At 37.5% G+C, this 20829-nt stretch overlaps 1 protein-coding gene across 1 annotated transcript; it reads left to right on the top strand.

Annotated features, from left to right (window-relative positions):
- Positions 1–2688: 2688 nt before the first annotated feature.
- On the top strand, positions 2689–7411 carry LOC119790263 (inositol hexakisphosphate kinase 2-like). Its single transcript, XM_038295739.1, has 5 exons — positions 2689–2941; positions 4083–4317; positions 4440–4624; positions 4952–5127; positions 5767–7411. Exons 1-5 carry the CDS (start codon positions 2689–2691, stop codon positions 6394–6396), a joined length of 1479 nt encoding a protein of 492 aa, XP_038151667.1. The 3' UTR covers positions 6397–7411.
- The last annotated feature ends 13418 nt before the right edge of the window (positions 7412–20829 follow it).

The following is a 20829-nucleotide window of genomic DNA, read 5'->3' as shown; positions in this document are numbered from 1 at the left end:
CCTGATAGTAAAAAAATGAATGAAACCTTTTCAGGCCTTATTACTCATCAGTCAATCAGAGACGCGGGTGAAATAAGAAATAAGAAAGAAGCAAAATAAGAATAAATAAGAAAATATGTGAACAGTTAATGTGACCTTGAGGTGGCTGCAGCTTTTTTCGTATTTTATAATGCTTGCCTCATGTTAGAGATCAGAATTGCGTCATCACAGCCAGTGATCAACCATAACAGACAAAGCTGCACAGAAAACCTACCATGACATACATACAGCTCAGTCATACTTGATATTTTGGCTTAACCACACTTTGTACTTTTTTTTTTGTACAGCCGTAAAATGAGCTTGATTGCGTGGAATAAACAAAGAGTAACTGTCCTTTTCAGGTGTTATTTCAGATGCTCTGATAATCTGTGTCAACAAGTGTTAGGAAGGTTTAGGATGAGGATTACAGTTTCCACTCCGGTCAGTGCATGAGCTCTAAGGAACCTCTTGTATCAGCACTACTCACCACGTCTCGTGCTTCAGATAACACAAACAACTACACCTCTTAGAAAAGGTTTTATAACAGCAACATAGACTAGGAATAATGTACACACTGACAAGCAAAACAGGCAAACTTACTTTGTTACAGAGATGAACAGATCATAGAACTTTTTTGGCTGATGTCTTGCCAAACTCTGGGCCTTTTGAAATTGATCATAGCCAATTTGTTTCTCTAGTAGATGCTGACGTTAATTTAAAATTGATTTTTCAACATGCTCATAGCATTTAATTTTAAGGGTTAGCCTTGCTAAACGTTGGTGTCTGTGTAAAACCTAAAAAGTGAAGACCCTTACTTTAACACTGAAACTTCAAAAAAGGCTGCAAGCATTTCTTAATCCAGAATGTTGACTTTAAAGGCTTGAATACATTTAGACCATTATCTACTGAATTTGACCAGACGATTTTCCTCTAGGTGGGAATAATAATAACTTTCCTAACTAATAATAACTTTCCTGTTATCATAAGTATTGATTCTCTTATGCAGCAGGCTGAATAAACAGCTACCAGGACTTTACTGAAGATAAAATACTGTAGAAAATACCCCTTTCCTTTCGACTTATTTAAAAAAAAAGTTGCTGATATTCAAAAAAACACTTTTTGAATCTTCTCCCCCTCATTAACCGACTTCTTAAGGGTGGCCAGGAAATAACCAATGAACGTTAAGGGTTGGCCGAAAGTGGATAGGCACCAGAACCTCAAGGTTAAACTACACTGTTCCAACAGGAAAATGAATGAGCACAACATCCATGTTTTCCAAATCAAGACAAACTATCCTTTCCCACAGCCTTTTCTAACAAATAGACGCATATATAGTGGATACAATTCTTTCAGGTTTAAGTTCTAGGGCAAACATCTTTTCCATTGTCATTACTTATTTTAATCAATAATCATTCTGCAAAACAAAATTATATTCACAAATAAAAATATCTACATAAATAGATTCTTTAATACCTTTTTTATAAAAATAGTTATTTATCTATGATTTCACTGACGACTCCTAGCTGACATGCAGAGACATAATTTTCTCTTTACCCCATATAACACAAAATCTAATTCTGTAAAGGGCATTAATTATATACTTATCTTTAATTTCAGTATATTTATGTGCATAATTAACCACAGTGTCTTTGCTGTTATGTTAATGTATAAAAAAAATTAAAATGGTTTGAATATTCCACTTGAGAGTACTAGTGTTGACACTGTCTGTATTAGAGCGAAAAAGTGGTAGGGGTGGCCAATGCTTAAGTAACAAGAACTAAGAGTTTACTGACCTGAAAAGCATCAGATTTTTGAGTGTGTGGTCCCAGAGAGCATGGCTGATCAACTTTAAAAACACCTAATTCTGGTCAAAGCCAGTTATTTCCTGAATGTTAAAACTATTTGTGTCTTCTTTTATGTGCAAAGTTCTTATCATACATGCTCTTTGTTTTGAGTCTTGTTTCTCTTGCTCCCCCCCTAACTTTCTCAAACAGAGTTGCCTTTTCCGTCAAGGCTGTTCAGTCAAGGCCTCCCGTCACATAAACGCAGAAACAGCTGAGTTCACCCTCCCTGCTTGTTTTCATTCCTCTATCCTCACCCCCCCTCCCCCTGCCATTGTCTTTGTTTGCTTTGCCTCTTTGCCTTGAAGGGTTACCACCCAACAACCTGCTTTCCAGGCCGCTGATTGGTGGATTCTCTGTGAGAAGGCGGGGCTAGCGTTGGGCTGTGCGTGTTTTTACCAGTAGTGAAGGGATCTCAGCTGTCAGAAGGCATTTAGTCTGCATCGGAGCAGGATATCTCTGTTTGTGCTCTCTTTTAAAGCAGCTTAGACCCCTAACCTACTTTGAAAGGAACGAAAAAGTGTTTTTATTTTATTTTATATTATATCTGCTTTAAGGGCTGCTCAGAAAACAAGTTGAGAGGAATCAAATATTGACTGTCGTGTTTCCTCTCTATTTTCTCCCTTCTTTGTTGTCAACCGTTTGAGTCTCTGAGAGAACAAATCAGCACAACACCAGCTTCCGATCTGCATCCTGTGACTCAAAAGGACTTCTCATCAGCAGATCCGGAGCCTGTGAGCGGCCCTAAAACACGGGGCCCCTACCGCATCCGTGCGCGTGTGTGTCAGGAGGCTAATGCCCGCCGTGGTGTGGACAGTGCCAGAGGAGGATGAGTCCGGCTGTGGAGGCTCAGGCCCAGGAGGCCATGGATGCAGAACAGAAACAGAAGCAGCAGCTGCAGAATCAGCCGTGTTGCATGGAGAAAGGAGTTATGCTTGAGCCCTTTGTGCACCAGGTGGGGGGACATTCCTGCGTGCTGCGCTTCGGGGAGCAGACCATCTGCAAACCCCTCATCCCCAGGGAGCATCAGTTTTACAAGAATCTCCCTGCTGCAATGAGGAAGTTCACCCCACAGTACAGAGGTAGTGAACATTTTTCTAACCTACGCGTTTTTGCAGCAGTTTTTGCATGCATGTTCTCATCAAATATAATGTAGGTTTACATTGTATTGCAAACACCTAATATGCAGCTCCTGCACGAGAGATAGATTAATAGATCATCATGAAACCCTTCCTACAAATGCATGAGTGTTGTTGTTTTTTTGAAGGATGACGAAGGTACCACATTTTTCCACAAGAGGGCGTCCTAGCTGACAGCTGTTATTGCCACCCTGTTGTTTATTACTGTTTGGGATAAATTAGGCAAGTCAGGTTAATGGCTGGGAACCACTGTTTGTTTTTCTGGGGCACATGGCGATCCAAAAATCCATGAAGCTGCTGGTGAAGGTCAGTGGTAAAAGATAAAGCCTTAAAAATAGTTTGGTTCACAGAGTTTATACAGTTGAATGTCCATAGAGACATACACTTTTCAGCCTCTGATTAGATTAGGTCACTTTTTCAGGGGATTTCTTGTTTGCACAAAAAAGTGCAACTATGTCCAATCACCGTCTGTCCTGTTTTCTGCAGCATCTTCTCAATAAATGTTTTACTTTGGATTACAACGCAGCATTTATTTCCTGAGCATCATAAATGCATGACAGTCGTTTTAAATATTCACCTAAAATAAAACAACTGCAACGGAGCAAAATGTCAGGATTTCATTTTTACGATCCTACTGCCCCCCTTATACTTGATTTTAGAGTCATTACAAAACATACGACCTTTTCAGCACATGAGACACCATGTTGATGAAACGTTGCGGCTGTTTATGACATAAACAAAGTTGGGAAATTGTGTAAGTATGCAAAATTTTAGGGCCAAATGTAATGGAGGTGTAGAACATTTGAGAAAAGAAGCAGACATTGAATGATTTCCTCAGTAGTAGTGTCCACACAGAGAAGACATGTTCACTGGTTGGAAAATGGTTCAATTTTTAAGTTTCAGCACGTTTAACCAACTCAATGACTTATGTTTTGTGTTTATCAATACGTTCTTGTAACACTTCTCCATTTTTTCAAACCAATGTCTTAAAAATACATTTCCTGTTTTTTTTTTCATTTGTATTTAAATCCAAGACTTGTTGAAATTAACATAGAAAATGTATTTTCCTTTTTTCCCATCTCAGGTGTTGTGTCAGTCAGCTTTGAGGAGGATGAAGAAGGGAATCTTTGCCTAATCGCCTACCCCCTGCACAGTGACCAGTCGGCAGATGTGGAGAACAAAGACCCCTCTGCAGACTGTGATGCCAAGAGTAAAATGCTCCACTGGGGCCAAATGATCACATCCTCGCTGCTTTTGGAGAGCGAAATTTACAGCAAAGATGGCCGAGGGCGCCACTTTCGAAAAGACAATGACCAGAGGTGAGACAGCAGCCTGTGATTCAATCACACCCAGATATGTCACAAGGCATGTAATAAAAATGCAACTGTTGAGTAGTTAGTGGAGTTACCATTTAATATTTCTGCTGTTCTGTTTCATCCAGTGGGCACACGCTTCAGGGCTACACAGAGCTGGAGCGACCCCAGCAGGCTGAAGTGCTCCGCTACAGACTGGATCACAGTCACAGTAACGCCGTCCCTCAGCTCAAACACAATCCGTGGAGCCTGAAGTGTCACCAGCAGCACCTGCAGCGCATGAAGGAGAACGCTAAGCACCGCAACCAATACAGTATCCTTCCACGTACAAAAGCCAGCCCTTTTTTTTTTCCCTGAGTGTGTTCAGATCTGACTATTCATACAGCACTGATACGAATACCTGTAGCCTCAGCTGGTATCTAAGTCCTGCTATTCAATATGCTGCTATCAGTTTCTTAGCAAAAGGGATACGTTACACAATCACTCCCATCGGTTACTTGACACTGTGACCTGACGTTTCAATTTAAATAATTCGATGAACCAAAAACCTTCATCACCAAGCTTTGTAGCAAGAATGGAGGTTTATTTTAGTAAGAAGTCCATTTCTCTGCTTTTATTCACCTTAACCCTGGTGTCTCAGAATTCATCCTGCTTGAGAACCTGACATGGCGGCACGCATTGCCTTGTGTATTGGATCTGAAGATGGGCACACGGCAGCATGGAGACGATGCCTCTGAAGAGAAGAAGGCCATACAGATCCGCAAGTGCCAGCAGAGCACGTCAGCCTCCATAGGAGTCCGACTCTGTGGCATGCAGGTATGGATGGTCCGACATTTTTTCCTGTTCAATATAAGATTCTTTTTTTCCTGCTGCCAACAGTACTAATCTTAGCTTAAAAATTTAATATTAAGTGTCATATTAAGGTACCCTCTTAATGGCATTTCCAATTGCAATCAGCTCAGCTTTTATTTTCATGTGCAGAAGATCTATTCAAATCTTGGAATAAAATCTATTGCAACGTTTTCTTCCCTTCATCATATTTTAATAGCAATTTATCGACTTATTGTTCGAAATTATGTCCACGTCTACGAAAAAAAGAAAATAATCCTACACCCATGAATTCATAACCTTTGAACCAATTATTCTCCAAGCTGCAAATCTTTGGAGGTATGTCTTCAGCAGCCAAGATTATTATTGGTTAAATATTATAGTCTCTTTATGATTACAGGAAGAGAACGCGTTGTCTTGTCAGGGAATCTGTAACATTCTGATGTTAGCACTTGCTAGGTATTTGATTGGTATAAAACATCTGAGCGCAGTGTTTGCATTTGATGGCTCCCATGTATTTATCAATCTATTGGTGAAAATATGAGAAAGTTCTTGTAGTTTAATCGATTTGAATAGAAAAAAGCTTGAAGAGACTTTTTTTATTTTACAATGTTTGGGTCCCTGCAGGTCTACCATTCTGACTCCGGCCAGCTGATCTTCATGAACAAGTACCATGGCCGTAAACTGACCCTGGCTGGATTCAAGGAGGCCCTGTTCCAGTTCTTCCACAGTGGACACCGTCTGCGGCAGGAGCTGCTCTCTCCAGTGCTGAGCCGGCTCAGGGAGATGCAGGCTGCTCTGGAGTCCTGCGAGTCGTACCGCTTCTATTCCAGCTCCTTGCTCATCATCTACGACGGAGCTCAGCACAGAAAGCACACACGCCGGCGCACCAAAGACGGGCTCTCTGAAGACGAGGAGGAGGACGAGGACGAGGAGGTGGAAGCTGAGCCTAAAATGGACGAGGATGTGGACGAAGAGGAGGAGGGGAGTGAAGAGGCGGGTGCGTTTGGCTTTCCTCACAGCCCAGCGCCATCTAGCGATAGCAGCAGCAGCAGTGGGAGCTCCACTAATAGCCAGCCCCTATCAGAGCTCTGCAGTCCTGTGGTAGATGTGAGAATGATTGACTTTGCTCACACCACCTGCAGACATTATGGCGAGGACAGTGTGGTCCATGAGGGCAAGGACAGTGGCTATATTTTTGGTCTCCAGAACCTGATCACCATCATCTCTGAACTGGAGAACCACTGCACAGACTGACCGCTAAAATAAAACACATAGTTACAAAATCAGAGGAGGAACTGAGGAGAGGACTATTTTAGCGCTGTAGCTGTTCCTTTACCTCTTTTTGCCATCAGTGCTTTTTGATGTTACTGTTGTGACAGCCAGCCAACAGGAATTGAAATGGACTCAAGGTAACAAAGAAGCGCTGTATGTGCGAATGTCGCCGACATTCATCGTCCAGTTTTAACCCAAGTAACCAATAAGGAGAAGGGCAGGCCGTATATAAAAGCCATTCAAACTTCAGACGGCAGGTGTTCTTGTGTCAGATTTCCAAAGAGAGAGTCATTTTGCACTGGGGACACACCCTGAAGAAGGGGGGTGTGTTGGGACTGAAACCAGGAGAGGTAGAGCAACTGAAGGAGGACAGAAACTGCGAGTGAGCAAGATGGCGAGCTCAGGCTTCGTTCTTCTTCTACATGGTCATCTTGCCATCATTCTTTTTTCTCTCCTAAAGCTAAATATATCTCAGAGAGATAATAGAGAGATATTTATTTATATCATAAAATAAACTAAAAATGTCAAAAAAAGAGACTGTGAATGGAGAGTACTACATTCCATCTTATTAATGTTACAATAATGATATTGATTAATATTGTTATTTGACATGCTTGTATACCTCTACCTTGTTTTTTTGTTTTTTTTTCGTGTTGTCCACAATTTGGTGGAGGGAAATTAAAACCTTTGTGGTAGCAGCTGTGTCTTTTGTTGTTTGCAAAGTAGGAAAGGAAACAAATGATTTCCTGCTAGTACTACATTTAAAAGCCACAGCAATCAAATCTCATGCAAATCTCTCTGGGGTTTCTTTAGGGGTGTTTACAGAGCACAGCCCAAGATGAGAGAATTATTTGTTCTTCCTCAAAGGCCTGGAAATAGAAGAAATAAGTTAGATGGATGTTCTTTAATCGGGCCAATATAGAACAGAAATCCTCCGATGTAAACACCCACTGCCGTTCATATTTGCATTAAAAAAATCCTTTAAGTAGCACAGAAAGCATGCTTTTCTTGAAGCTATCAAATAACTTTTTTCGTAGTTCTGGCTGGATATCAGACCTCTCAGATCACCAGTAGATTGCATATAGAAGTATTTTTTTGGTCCCTTAGACCCACATTTTCAGCATAGTTGGTAAAGTTCCAACAGGGTTGAGGTTTGTGTAATTCCAGAAGCTCAATGTGGGCTTATTTGATCGTTTCTTAAACCAATTATGATGTTTGTTTGTGTCAATATCCTGTTGGAACCTCCAGACAAAGTCACTTCTTTTATTCTAAGAAAAATGGATAGGATGTTAAAAAAATCCCTAAAGATCAAGCCTACCAGAAACTGGAAGATGCTGGATCGACAGCATAGTCTTTCGCATAAAAAAATAGTTCCTGCTCCAAAACAGATATCTTTAAGCTTGATTGCCCATGTAAAAAAGCAAAGTTGCTTTTAGAATAAAGTTTTGTAAAAGCCAGAGGTAGGTAGAGTACCCAAAATGTGAACAAGAGCTTTACTCTTTCAATGTATACTCAAGTAAAAGTCAAAAGTAACAATCCAAATAATTACTCAAGTAAAAGTAAAAGAGCACTTGGTAAACAGTACCTGGTAACTGATCATAACATCTGATTTAACATTTAAAAATGATGTAAAGTTATACAAAGCATAAACTTATATGAAAATCCTTGTGTTTTTCAAAGAATGACCCAAATAAATAAATATCTATCAAAAAACACTAATGATTTCGGAAAAATAAAAAACTATTAGAATATATATCTTGAACCCAACACTCAGGAGAGTTGGACTTAGCTTCTTGTAATATATGAGTTTTTTTTTGTATTTTCACTTCAGCGGTGAAGATTAAAACAATGATACTTGAGTACAAAAAAATTCAATTTTTTTAAATGAAAAAAAAAAAATCTTGCTTAAACATAAACTCTAGGTCTGTTGATTTGGTGAAATTTTGTCTAGAAATTCATTGAGTGAAGTTAGGCATGAGGGCTGAGAAGCCAGACATTTTTCATCATGTAAAAGTAGCACTGATTTAAAAGATTTCTTCTTAAGTCAAAGTAAAAAAAAAAAAAAAAGCAGTAAAAATACTAAAGTTTACTTTTTTTTTCCCCAAAAGCCGCGAGAGGACTCAATATGAGGGTTTCAAACCCAAGAATAATGTACTAGTTGTCATGCATGGTGGGGGCAGGACTATGCTGTGGTTGAGCTTCACAACCACTGGTATTGGAGCAATAAGAATTATACTGTTGAAATTTGGGCTTCGTTTTGTTTTCCAACCTAAACATTGATCCCAAACATACTTGAGGGTTCCTTATAAGCTGCATGTGAAAAGGCCCCAACCTCAACTCTATTGGTAAATGTACAGGCTATGTTTAAAAGTCAAATTAGTGCCAAGGAAACCAACCGATTTAAATGACTCCTTCCAAGATTAAAAACAAAATGAGATCCATAGGAATTTTATCAGAACCTTGATAATATTTCCAAATAGTGTTAGATTTCTCTGCAACCTCCACATGCCCATATTGTTATTCCATGTTTTTTATGTTAACTTCTCAACACAGATAAAGCAGAAGGTGCTGTTCTAGACTTTGATCTGTGTGCATTATTCACTCGGTATATAACTTTATATTTTTAAAATCCACAATAAACGTTGAACATGTCGATTTATTTTCTGTAACACCATCTAACAAAAAGTTGTCATTTTTAATAATCCTACCCCCACAGAAAAAAAATATAAAATGTCCAGGCTCCAATGTTCAAAATTAGTTTGTCATTAATTGAACATATTTCCATTTCTTACCAGCACTATGTGATGCACACACATCACCCTGGAAAATTCTATGTAATTTCCTGTAATTTTGAGCAGGGGTACTGCTGGAAGCCAAATTTCCTTTAATAAATGTCCATAGCTTTTTATCCCCTCAGTCATTAAGAAAGTTTTATTGCAGACAGAAATGGTGGATTGTTCCAGAAGGAGAATGGATGATGACGTTTCCCAGGGCTGCCTCAGCCAGTCATAGTCATCCCCAACCGGTCTGAGGCAGACAACGCATGGGCGACTCATCTACTCTAAGAGTAACAGACGCATCAGTTGTCTTTGTAAAAAAAAAGAAAAAAAGAAAATAGCTCTTAAGTAGAGGAGAGCTTAGGTCAACAGAGTGCAGAGGCCATTAGCATGCACGGAAACGTGCTACCCTGCTGGTACAGATCCACTCTCTCTTAGTTTGTGACAGCTTTAATGCACTCATTGGTACATAAACTTATACACATGACAACATAGGGTAGATCTTATTGTCCTTTACTCTTGTTAAAACATAATGAAATATTTAAAAATGACCGATGAGCTTCCTCATATCCTCTTTCACGCTTCCTAGGATTTGGATGTTAATATTTTGAGCCAAATAAATTATAATTTGTAACCTACTGGTTATTAATGCACATCATTTTTCAGATTTTAGGCCAATCTTGTTTAGAATCTTTCAAAGAAAATAAAGAAACAAAGGGATTAATGTTCATGTATTGTAGGACTAAACTAATTTTAATTATCCCCATTTAATATGATTTGTTTCATGTAGTGGTGACAGAAACGGCATGACAATGTGTATTTATTTTGTATAGTCTTTACAACTTTAAAAGTTGCATTATTTGTGATGTAAACTTTACTCTGTAAATTAATCTAAGATCTGGAAACATCTAATTACTATATATGGCCCTTTTCTCTCATCCACCCTTCTAAATGAGAAAGACAAGAGTAAATGTTCTTAAGTTATGGGAAATTAGTTTTGCCCTTCCTAAATTAGAAAAGGCTGTAAGAAAATAAATGCTCAACCCTATTTATCGTCATTTACAATCATATATATCTGTATAGCAGGGGTTGCAAAAAATATGAAGGGAGAATAAACGTAGGTGCAGAGACTAGATTTATTTGGTACATTGTGGTTCCCCCACCATAATGTCTAAATGGGCAAATAAGGAACAATTCAAAAAGTAATTTTTCGTATCTAAAGATAAAGGATGCACCAAAGGTAGAAGATTCTTCTGTGTGTATTCATTTATCATTTGTGTTCTTTAATAATCTGGTCTGATAACATTAATATTATTCTAGACCAGCCATGCCAGGTTTGTGTAAAGAGTAATCCCATTGGCTGTAATGGGTCAAACCCTTTGTGAATGACACGACAGACACTGTAATCTCTCTTAAGAGTCTAGGTCAGGCCAGAGATGGAAGAACATTCTACTAAACATATGCAGAGGCTAAGCATACAGTGGCTGGCAAAAGTGTGGTGACCCCCTGGGTTTTTACACATTGTATCATAAGTTACATGCTTGTGTAGTAAAAGGAGAAGTGATGCATGGGTTTAGATTTTTGTTTGCTAATTAAAATTGGAAGAATGAGGTCTGTGCTGACAGCTTTACTCCGAAACCACCACACTAAATCTAGCGCAACCAGTTTCCTTCAGAGGTGTTTTCCTCTGTCTGGCCATCAATATTTTCTGTATAAAGCTCTAAAACATTTACAGAGCGTCTGTGTTTAAACTGAGGTAAAATTTCACACAAATGGATGCTGTTTAGTAACTGTATTACTTATTTATAAAAAGGTGAACAGAAACTTACTCCACACTCTAACAGACCTGTTTGTATGAAAAAACCCAAAGCATGCAACTTTTTATGTCTGCTGCATGATGATGCCCTACCTAGTGTTGATCTCTCAAATTATATTCCAATGAAGTAGAATATGAATGCTTTACAAAGCACTGTATGCAGTTTTGAAGGATTGCTGATGTTTAAAAGCTACGCTTTGGCACTGGGGTGAGAGAACAACAGATCAGAGGAAGTAGAAATACAGTCGATAAGTAGTGTAGTATATAAGCTCTTCCCTTTCTACTCTGTTGGTGAGGAGTGGGGGAAGGGGAGAGTGTAACCAATATTACATAACAGCCTTAGGGTCGGTGGGCTGTTCTTAGCCATCTGAATGATCCCATTCTGTCAGTGCTCTGTGCTGTGTCTGTCCAGGCCTGTGCGCAGTTTATATTATAGGTCCATTACATTTATAAATGATACACCATTTAAATTATTCCACATCACTCATGAGCCTGTGCATCATTGTAGTCCACTGCTTATGTGGAGGTTGCCACCACAAGTGGGGCTCTTGCATAACAGCGGGTGATGTTCCTATGGCAACAACAGTTTAAAAGGGTGTCAAATTCTTGAGTCTTCCTAGTCACATCCTCATTCATCTAATTTTAGAAATACTATCCTTTACATTCTCCATTCAATAATGTACTCCCATTCTGTGATTGTACGTGTACGCGGCAATGTACATCAAAGTGTACTTGGAAATGCCACGTATTTGGTGCACGTTTGTATCATGAAAACAAGAATATTATAATCAAAGTGCTGTCTGATGTTTAATTGTCAAAGCAGCATGGGAAAATGGTAAACTTCTCTAAAGATCTCCCGCCTTTGGGAGATATACCACAGTCCAGAAAAGCCTCTTGGTTTTTCACAGTTTGTAGGATTTGTTTTTGACATTTACATTTATGAATTTCAGACACGGCATGCACTGATGGGGAAAACATTGCACCTCCTACATCTTCTCCTCTGTTTGCATTCCTATAAATTGGCCTTTGGCACATGTTTATACTTCTTTCACAAAGTTTCCTGATAGTTTTCTCAATGAGTAACCATTTGAATAAAATCTTGTTAAATGCTCAAACAAACCACATAGTAACTCTGTCAAACACACTTTATAGTCGGTCTTTTAAAGTTTTGCATGTGATCCTATGCATGAACACATTCTTCAGGGAATAGCAATGCCCTGCTGGGCTCTTAGAGGACAAAAATGTCCAGATATTTTTATGTAAATGCACACCAAAGCAAGAAACAATACCATAATGAAATAAGTCATTGCAATGCCTTTATAGACTTTTAACACAGCAGTATACAATAAACCAGGCTGTACTCATTTCTTTGGAAGTGTAAACAAAATGTTGCATGAGCAGAACATTTCTCACAACCATGTAATCTCCAAATACATGTTCCTGCTACTGTATTTACACAGCTGTATTGGAAATACATCAACCATGACTGTAAAATTATTGACCCACATCCTACAATATGCTGTCTTCCCAAGATTTACTCATCTCTGCATGCTAGGGCTATATGCTATATAAACTATAGCTTGAACTACTTTTGAAAAATATCAATTTAACCAGAAGGTTCTTTGCAGTAGGTTTAGGTCAAGTTTTAAAAAAAGCTTAAGATTAACAGTGTTTTTGCCAATGAAATCAAAGATCAGCACTAAGACCTGATAACAGTGGAGCTCTTCTTAATTTATTACTGTAAGTTGTATAGTTTCAGGGCTAATTTCATTTTAAAACCCTCTGGGCTTAGTAGGTTAATTTGCCCCAAGACCAGAACACTTGAGACCACTCATATACTAAATATTATAAAAGTTAATTTTAGGTTGGTAAATGAATTAAAGTTAGTAAATAAATGACATTGAATTATGGGGGAGTGTTGCCCTAGTGGGTTAGAGCAGTGCACTTGTTCTCTCAGAAGGTTGCAAGTACCTGGTTCAAATCCTACTGCCTGCACTGGGTTCCTCAGCAAGACCTTTAACCATTGATTGCTCCCAGGGCTATGTACAATGGCAGCCCACTGCTCCTAAAGGTAAATTTATCCCGTGTGAGATCAATTATTGATTAATTGTTTACTGAAGCACAGTGACTCTAAAACTTGTCTTCAGCTGACAAAATTACCTTATTAGAGCAGTAATTATAAAGATTAGTAGATAGATTGTAAAAGAATATATGAATATTTTGCATTTAAGATAAATAAAATCCTTTTTGTATGTCAATATGCTCTTTCCAGAACTGCTTAAATTTAAAAGTTTAGGTTTCACCTGTTTTAATTTCGCAAGTAGTCTTCTTTAAGGAACCTTTGGCTATCTGATTATTAATCGATTGATTGAAAAATTAATTTACAGATTAATCGATTTGCAAAATAATCATTAGTTGCAGCTCTATTTCAGTTGATTCTTAATTCTGAAAAAAGGAAGGGGACATGACGCCATACTTGATCCCAAAGCAACAGAACACATTCTTGATCCCAACAAACATGCACTATTCAGAAAGATGTGAATGACTCCAAGTACTCCATTAAATCCTTTACTTTTCTTCATACTTAGACCAATGGAACAAGCACTTTTCAACATCAGCCTACATGACAAAATGAGTTTAACTGCAGCTTTCGAATCATGTAAAAAGAAAAAGCTAAAGCTGCATGAATCGAGAACATGACCAAGTTGCTTTTGATAGGTGCCTCACAGAGGTTGCATTGAAGCGATTACCTATACAGACACTTGGGTAAATAAGTAATAATGACTAAATAATTTAAGATTTAATGCAAATGTTAATGTTACCATGGATAATATTCATGATGTAATATAAGTATGTGGTTCAAATGCTTGCTGTCGAAGGAATTAATCTCCAGATCTCCATGTTATAGAAATTCTGTGAATGATCTGGTTAGAGTTCAGCTACTGGTAAAATGTGTGGGTTTGGGGGGTGGAGGTGGGTGAATCTAAGCTGGCTGTGTGGTTGTGGTTTTTCCCTTCTATAGCTGCTGGTAGTTAGCATTTGAATAAAACACTACATGAGTGATGCTCAACTATCACACAGTATACACAGTGAAACTTAGCATATCAGTAGATACTTCTGTAACGGTGCAGCATAGTAGTGGGGGTGTTATGATTTGGGCTTGTTTGGTAAATTAGGTTGAACTCACTAAATTAGGTATTAACTGCTCTATATAAAAAAGTTTAACCCATACTGATGGCTGGGGAATAAAACACTGTCAGTAACAAAATGTACTAAAAAGAAATGGGTTAATGTTCATCCAACTCAATAAGACAGAATGATAGCCTTGCATAGAATATGGCTTCTTCACGTCTTATCTGCTAACAGAGGTTCAACAAACATTTAACCCTCAGGCATGTTTACTTTTTCCACACATATGTTTTACCATTTTGGTTTAATTACTGTTTAATAAATATTGAGATACAAATTAAATGCAAATTATTAAAGAAAAATTAGCCATTAAACATATATTTAAAAAATAAACGCTCCTCCTTTTTGTGTGTTCCTTTACAAACCACAAATACGTAACAGACAGAATCTGTCTGTATAAAGAGCCAAAACTCCCTCGAAAACAGTAAGCAAAACAAACATCCCACAACTCTGCATTCCAAAGTGCATAATTTCCCTCAGTCCATCTTCATAAACATGGCTATTATGGCTTTTCAATCACAAATTGAGGAATGTGATGCTTTTGAAAATGAAATACGATGTTTTACTGTGACAAAAAAAAAATCAGTATAGCCTGATGTTATACATTATAAATGGTTGCCCATTCTTCCACTCGATGCTACTATTAAACATTCTTTCCACTTCTACTTCCTCTGCTCTTACCTCATTTTTTCACCAGCAGCATTACTGTTACTGCTTATAGGAGCCTGACATGTCATCTCAGGGCGCAGGATCTAAAAGTGATTATACAGCCACAGAAAAACCCAGAGATTAACAGCAACAAGCATGAGAGGAAAGGCAAACTCAAACCAAGATGTAATTAGGATGTTACATAACTGAGGCAGAGACACTGTCCGCCAGGCGTCCGGTCATGGAGCTGGCCTCAGGCTCCTGGTGTGTCCACTGTGTGCTGGTCCACCCTGTCAAACCTATTTAAACTGACCACTTAATTACCCTAATGAAGCATCAGAGGACCTCTTTAACCTCTTTATGTAGGATCACCCATGAAGGTTAAAGGTTAAGGATAAAAGAAGACAGTTATTTTTCTCTCAGTTCAGGATTTGAGTGTTAATGCAGCTTTTTACTGTGTCAGGTTTCAAATAGATTAATTGAAAAAGAAATTGGAAGAGCAAAAATGAATAAATATTATAACAACACATAACAGGAGAATAGTTAGAGAGTAGTTAAAATTGTCAATAGAAGAGTAGCCACAAGCTGACAGGGTTTAGGTGCAACACATGATGTTCTGCTGGGAAACAAATAGACAGTCCTCTATCCTTCCTATTCCAGATAACTTTGATTCACTTTAGCCCTCAATATTTCTCCTTAGGGTTAGCATTCTCCCAGATGTCCTTAAATCTATGTCTCCAGCCCCTGTTAGGCTCAATTTCTTGATGTGCATCCATTTACTGCTGAGAACTTTGCCGTCAGACCCTCACCGTGCTGTTTACATTCACTAATTCCTATAAATAAAAGACTACATAGGACTCAAACTCTCAGTGGTGCTATTGTAAGTGTTTACATCATCATTATCATCATCACAGCACATCTTTATCACTGACTAGCCTCCCTCCCCTCAGGCTCACTGCACCCATGTGTCACTCTGCATTACGTCTGTATGCAGAGGCATATGTGTCTGGTGATGTGTGGGTGAACACCAGAGTGGTGAGTAGCTTCTTGTGAAAATGAGGCCAGAGAATGTTTGGCACGATCGAATGCGATGTGTTTTATGACAGCAGCAGTATGCATGCGTGAGAAGTTAATGGAATAGTTGCATGTTCTACTTCTTTAATCCTTTCTTAACATTAAATAAATGTGATGTGGATGTTAGAAAAAGGGCTATATTGTAGAGATTAAACACTCTCCAGTGCCTTGCAAAAGCCTTGATTACTTTTAATGATATATTAGAGAGTGGAAGTAAAATAAATTGTGGTTTTATTATTTTTCTTTTTTAACAAGAGATGTTAAAAAAACATCATGTGCACATTTTCTAAATGCCAGGGTCAATGCTTTTGTGTGTTTTTCATCATCTTGAGATTGATTTCAATAATTTCAATATTGTTTTCCTTTTATTGTAGCTCTAGCTACAGTATGAGTTCAATGTTGCTTTTAAGGTTAGGCATTGTCCTATTAAGGGTTTCATTGGATTCTAAAATGCCAAATTTAGCCTAAATGTGACATTGGTGGAATCTGATTGGCTTGTGGTATAAAACCTTTAAAGCCCGATTACAGTATATAGACTTGATAATAGTTTGGCTAGTCTGAGACCAGACCGTAGCACCATAGGAAAAATGTAAGAGGATCAAAAAGTTTAAATCCATTTCAGCACAGTGAAGTGTTAAAAAATTTCTGATGATTTTCTAACAGTTTATATTTCAACAGTTTTGCAGATTATTTTGGCTCCTGAATTTTAACAGTGTCCAGAATTATTCTTAAATATTTTTCTTGTGATACTAGCTCAATAGGGACCCCATTGATCTGGATATTCTACGGCTGTACTGATGTTTTCTTGATTGAAAAGCAAATACATTTGATTTTCTTTGTATTGAAAGTTAAGCAAGAATCATTTAGCCTTGATTGTGATCTCTGCAGGCTTTTTAAAAAAGTTTTTCACTGACTACAATACTGTTCTTGTCTGATGTATAAACCATAGTGTCATCAGCATACATTTGCAAGTTAACTTCAGGACCAATTCCAGGAAGGCCGTTAAAATACAGACTAAAGAGGATCGGACCTAAGATAGTACCTTGAGGGATCGCTGTTAATATTCTACAGAAAGCAGATTTGCTATTATTAATGAAAACATATTGTTGATACACAATCTTTCAAATATGATTGAAATCAAGACAATGATCGTTCCGAGAAAGGATGAAAGCTTTGAGATCAGTAGATTGTGATTCACTGTATCAAAAGCATTTTTCGAGTTAAGGAAAACTGGCTCAGTGATTTATTCCCTGTTAAGTGATTGTTTAACCTTTTCAAGCAGCAGATTTATAGCAGTCTCTGTGGAATGATTATATCTGAAGCCAAACTGAAGGGGATGCAGGAAATTGGTACTTTCTAAATACAATAGTAGTTGTTCTAGAATAATTGTCTCCATCAGTTTTGACATGATCGGAACAACTCTTATTGGCCGATAGTTACTGATGTCATGAGGACTACCTGAATTAAAAATCGGTTTCGCCAAAGCTTTTTGCCATGCAGCAGGATATTGCCCTGTTCTGATGGAAATGTTAACTATGTGGGTTAAAGGTTATATTAAGGAATAATAGAAAATAGCTGTATCTAAAAACAACAAATTAGCGTCTAAATTATACATGTGCTTATGCAATGTATGCCAGTGTTTTTGCCAGATTTTTCATACGTCAGGCATACTGTACGCTGGCTAAATCGTCAAGGTGCGACAGGGGCTTAACTAGAATGGAGACAAGGGGAAAGGAAACAGGCCAAAGGGGGCAACAGAGGATAAGAAATACAAAACTGACAGAAAACAACTACAAGGACACAGAATAACAAAGAAACCAAAAATAAACTTAAACAGTGGGCAGAAACCTGACATTTTGTACCATGTATATCCATTGGCGCTGGTAATAACTTTAACTGAAGAGAGGTAAAAAAAACTTGCTTGCTGCTGCAAGTTTATATTTGTAATTAATCCATGCATTGGGATTCAGTAAACTTTTTAATTGTTTTCAGATCATCTAACCGTTCCCTCTTACTTCTGACAGAATATTTTTGTAATATTTACCCTTAGATATTTTACATTTCTTTAACTACTCTGTTCCTCAAACTTTTAAAAAGCAGCCATTCTGTGGTCCTTTTGTTTTTGATGAAAGATTTAAGGGTTTAATCTCTCTTTTTCATTAACTGCTGAATGTCATCCGGTACCCAAGGTAGCTGTATTTTTCTTCATCTCTTCCTTAGAGTTTTAAGAAACATATCCATAGTATTACAAACATTGAGAATATATGTATTGCAGCAATTATTTATCTGATTCTGGTTTGAAACATCTTCCCAATTCACACTTGCTAATTTGGCCTCATATTTGGGTACATATCTTCTTGGAATTTGTATTATAATCTGCTTCTCTGTATTGTAATGACTGACAAAATTATTTCAAGGTAATTTTCTTGCAATGAGAGTGATATTGTGGTCGGATAAGCCGCACACTAAGTTATATGCTATTATGATTCGACCAGGTTTATTAAAAAAAAAAAAAAAAATGTAATCTGTTTGACTGTTTTTGGTGATGCGAGAGGGACCATTGATTAACTGATGAAAATCTAATTTTGCTGTCAAATCTCTAAGTGATTTTTTTCAATTTATCGTCCATCTAGTTTATATTACGATCTCCCAAAAGTATTTCATTATTGTTGTATTTGAATCCTATTAACAAATCTTTTAAGTAATTATAACTATTATAGCTACAATATGATGGAGGACTGTGCATTACCATAATATTAAAATTCATATGAGATGAAAGACAAACATTTATACATAAACATATATTAATATATGATCATCTATTAATATCTCATTGACCTTAAATTAATTTTTTTAATATAAATTAATACTTCCCCTCCTCGACCTACCTATCCTTTCTGAAACATGTATATCAGATACATCAATCATATCATTAGGAATATTATTAGTTAGCCAGGTTTCACTTAAACATAAATAATCCAAGTTAGAACAAATTAGCAATGTTCTTATTTCCTTACATTTGGATATGAGTTGTTTATATGGTCAAACCTTCTGTTTTGCTATAGCTGAGGCTAGGCCTTGAACCGGTGGGTGGACAGGTTGAGCCACTGATCCATCAGCCATGTTCTCCATGCTCCACGTCAGAGCCACAGTAAAACACTGATCAATACCATAACTGAGCTGTGAATGACAATATTAAATCACTTTACTTCCTGCTCTGTATTTTTCCTCTTCATTAATAACAAATGGTTTATTTGAAGGACTGACGAACAGGGTACAACTTCTACAACTCATTAGTTGCTGAGTAGCATACCTCGAGGTTAAGCATGTGCCCTTAACTTGTTGGTGGTTTTGCTGCTTCTAGGGGCATTCATATTTTTTGGTGCCTAATTTACTTTGCTTGTGGTTCCATGTATTACATAAAGCAAACAGTAAGGACAAACAGAACATCTGCTGCAAGGTTACACAGGTCTATGAGTGCTGCATGGAGGAATCATGCTAATACGAATCCATATCTATCGCTTTCTCTCTTCTTTTGTCCCCACTGACATATAAGAACATTTTGCTCATGAGAAATCATTTTTAAGAAACAGCAAAGCCTTGTTGCTGACCTGTTTTATTAATAATTTACTGTTTAGTTCAAATATAATTTATTTAACATTTAATTCAAAGTCAAATAGAATTCCTGCACAGCTGACAGCTTGGGCTGTTCACTCAGATTAAGCCACAATGTAACAGGCTATTCATATTTCTGTGAAAAGCAGAGACTACGGGGGCTTTTTGTGGTGTTTGCTTGTCCTCACCTCTCTATTAGCTCACAGCTCTTTGGTCATTATGTAACCATGAGAACAAATATCTCTTTATCTTAATCAAGATGAGCGGCCTTCAGGCCACTCTTCGCTCTCTGTGTACGTGTGTGTGTGTCTGTTTGTTCTACTCTTATTATTATAGTCTGGACCATAGGCAAAGCATACCAGCAGCACTAAGTTAATATCCTTTCAACACAGCAATAATTAATTAAACAGATCTGATGTTGAGTAAACTCTTCTTATAAACTGTCTTTGTTCGGTGCTTGACGCTATTTATTTTATAACATACCTTTCATACGTATAAGGAAACTGATAAATAAAATTGAATTATGGGGGACTGTTGGCCTAGTGGTTAGAGCAGTGAACTTGTGCTCTGAGATTTGTGCTCGTTTCGATCCCCACAGCCTCTGCTCTGGGTTCCTGAGCAAGACCCTTAACCCCATATTGCTCCCCGGGTGCCGCACAGTGGCAGCCCACTGCTCAAGGGATGGGTTAAATGCAGAGGTAAATTTCTCCATTGAGAGATCAATAAAGTTCAATTATTATGAATGATTAAATGAGCAAACAAAAATATTTCAATAATTAGGCAACCACGACCTCTAGTGGTGTTAAGTGAAAATAAGCCAAATGTAATATAAAAATGTAATGTCTTTGTTACACAAAGAAATCTTATACACAATGAAAATAACAGTGGATTGTCTTTAACAGACATAAAAAGTTAAGTTAAGTTACATAATCTCATCAGATAAAGATCAGAAATATTTGTATAACCGGATACTGAATAAAATACTGAATTCACAAGGGACGTGTTAAAAAAATGAACAAGTTGCCCTGATATCAAGGAAATCATATTCGTGCTATGATAAATAAAAAGATTTAAAAGTTAATATACTGCTTTCTTGTGAAATCATGTGGTACAATCTAAAAATAAAGAGAAGAAAAATAAACTTGAGAAAATGAAAATCAAATATGGACACTATTTGATAGTGAACAAGGTTGGTGCAAAGGAAATTCTATTTTGGGCTTCCTACTGCCTTGAGCCAGGTCTGCTTACATATGCATGTTTATGTATGTATATTGTATAAAGGGGTTAAGTCATACG

Source organism: Cyprinodon tularosa, unplaced genomic scaffold, assembly GCF_016077235.1.
Source record: "Cyprinodon tularosa strain WSP-4 unplaced genomic scaffold, ASM1607723v1 ctg11, whole genome shotgun sequence".
In the NCBI taxonomy this organism is placed as follows: domain Eukaryota; kingdom Metazoa; phylum Chordata; class Actinopteri; order Cyprinodontiformes; family Cyprinodontidae; genus Cyprinodon; species Cyprinodon tularosa.
The sequence above is the reverse complement of the archived record's forward strand: the minus strand, read 5'-3'. Positions and strand labels throughout refer to the sequence as shown.